A 2,057-nucleotide genomic window follows, 5' to 3' on the forward strand; every position below is an offset into this window, starting at 1 on the left:
CAAACACATATAAATCAAACCGCTCTTTCTGCAAGATGCAGTGTGTGATCTAAAATAACCTAATCTGCTGTTTTATTATTTTGAATGAATCTCTTACCCGGAAAGGTGGTTCAGCCTTTTCCCTGTGTGGTACTTGGTCCAAAGTGCCATCAGTAGAGCTCCTTTTCAAACTGGCAGTGACATCAGGCACATTGCTAAAATCTGCATTTGAAAAGAAAAAAAAAAACCCCAGTCACAGTTTATACAGAAATGATGAAAGGAAAAATAATCTACTGTTTCCATTTGTAAATGCTTTTAAGCTTATAGACAGGACACTTCTTGGCAAGATGCAGTTGTTTTCCCCTTGCAGACAGAACACTTCTTGGCAAGATACAGTCACTTTCCCTCTATATAACATCAGAAAAGGAAAAAAGGAAACAGAAAAACTTCAAACTGTACAAGGAAGCTCTGCTTTTTAAAATGCAATCAGATAGCAAAGAGTAATCTCAAGCAATGTATCTATTTTCTGTACAAAAATAAACTTAAGAGATCTATTTAACTGTGTGCTTCCTAATGTAGCATAATCCATCTACAATTCAGTACAGTCTGTGCCATTGATAGGGATCACCAATCAAAATAATAAATCGACAAAGTAATTTTCTTTGGATGAACACACAGTTTTATGACATGACTTGGTTTTAAATTCCTTAATGGGACAAAAAGGGAACACCATCTCGGAACACATCATGCAGTCTTTAACACTGAAACACTCTTTCTTCTCTTGTCCCTGATTCCCTAAAATAGTTAAACATTTGCATCATGCTTTGTGTGTGTGTATGTATATGTATGCATGGACACAGACACACATACGCTCATACAAAAAAAAAAACAAAAAAAACACAACACACAAGATTCTCTCTTTTGCTATAAATTTATAAATACCTTGGGCAATTCAGAAAACACAGTAATTCCCTAGTGTAACAATACCTGGTCTGAACTACTGAAAACCTAAAACTGCCATGGGCTGAGATAATCTCTATGAGTAAAGTTATCATACTGTCCAACGCTGGACATTTAACAGTAATAAAATAGCTCCCCACATATCCCAAACAAACTATTCAAGGGTTAATTTACATATTCATGTAGAAAGGACTTATCTTTTCTACATTGTTGAGCATCACTACCAGAAAGAGGTAATTTTACCTTGCCTCAGGGAGGGAGTTGGACTAGATGACCCCTACAGGTCCCTTCCAGCCCTACTTCTCTACGATCCTTCCCTAATTATCAAACAACAATATTACTACAGCCAAGTTAAAAAATAAATCATGGCTCAGACCCCATAAATCCAACTGCTTGTCTTAAAAATCGTAAGATTCAAGAAGTAGTTATAAATGTAGAGTTCTTTTTCTGCCTTAAGTTCAGATTTTAAGCTCTTCTCAGCAAACCTCAGCAGCAGCAACTTTGTTTTTTGGGTTTTTTTTTTAAAGTGAAACTGAGATTCTTTATAATCATCTGATGGGAGGAACAGGGGCTTTAAAGGTGAAACATGAAATATTACAAGACCTGCAATAAAGCCACAAGAACTAACAACAGTGAAATCATTGAGAACCCCAATGTCTCCAACATATCTTTGTTTAAGCCCTATAGTGGCCACCCCTGTTATCCTGTTTTACCAAACCAGTAACAAGGGTAGAAGAATAGTGGTCGAGTCTCCTCTTCCTAGTTGGCTCAGAGGTCTTCTTGCAGTCTGCTGTCTAAGCTCAGTATTTCACCCCAGTGGTAGCTGAGACAGCAGTGTGGAGCCACGACACTGCGGAGCCAGGGCAAAAGAGGTTTGAGCTGGTAGGGAAAAAGGAATTCAATTACTGGCCTCCTGCCCACACAGTAGCAATAGAAGAAGTAGCTTCTGTCTGTAAGAAGATTCAAACAGAGGCCAAACGGCAAGGGTTAACAACTGGGAGGAGAACTGAGAAACTACCTGCCTAGCTGGAAACCATAAGGGAGAAAAGCCAGAAGGGAAGCTAAGAGTTTTGTAAGCAACAAAGCTGAATGCTCTGAAAGTTAACTGTACCCTTCTG

The 2,057-nt window shown here is 38.4% G+C and overlaps 1 protein-coding gene across 4 annotated transcripts in view; it reads right to left on the reverse strand.

Moving 5' to 3' along the window:
- Positions 1-2,057, reverse strand: part of TIAM2 (T-cell lymphoma invasion and metastasis 2) — a 356,145-nt gene that overhangs the window by 62,082 nt on the left and 292,006 nt on the right. For all 4 annotated transcript variants that reach the window (XM_019526803.1, XM_019526801.1, XM_019526802.1 and 1 more), the window contains one exon: positions 98-201. In XM_019526803.1, coding sequence (XP_019382348.1) covers positions 98-201 — 104 coding nt within the window. The remainder of the gene's footprint in view (positions 1-97; positions 202-2,057) is intronic.

Source organism: Gavialis gangeticus, unplaced genomic scaffold (assembly GCF_001723915.1).
Source record: "Gavialis gangeticus isolate Ggan-Ray unplaced genomic scaffold, GavGan_comp1, whole genome shotgun sequence".
Lineage (NCBI taxonomy): Eukaryota > Metazoa > Chordata > Crocodylia > Gavialidae > Gavialis > Gavialis gangeticus.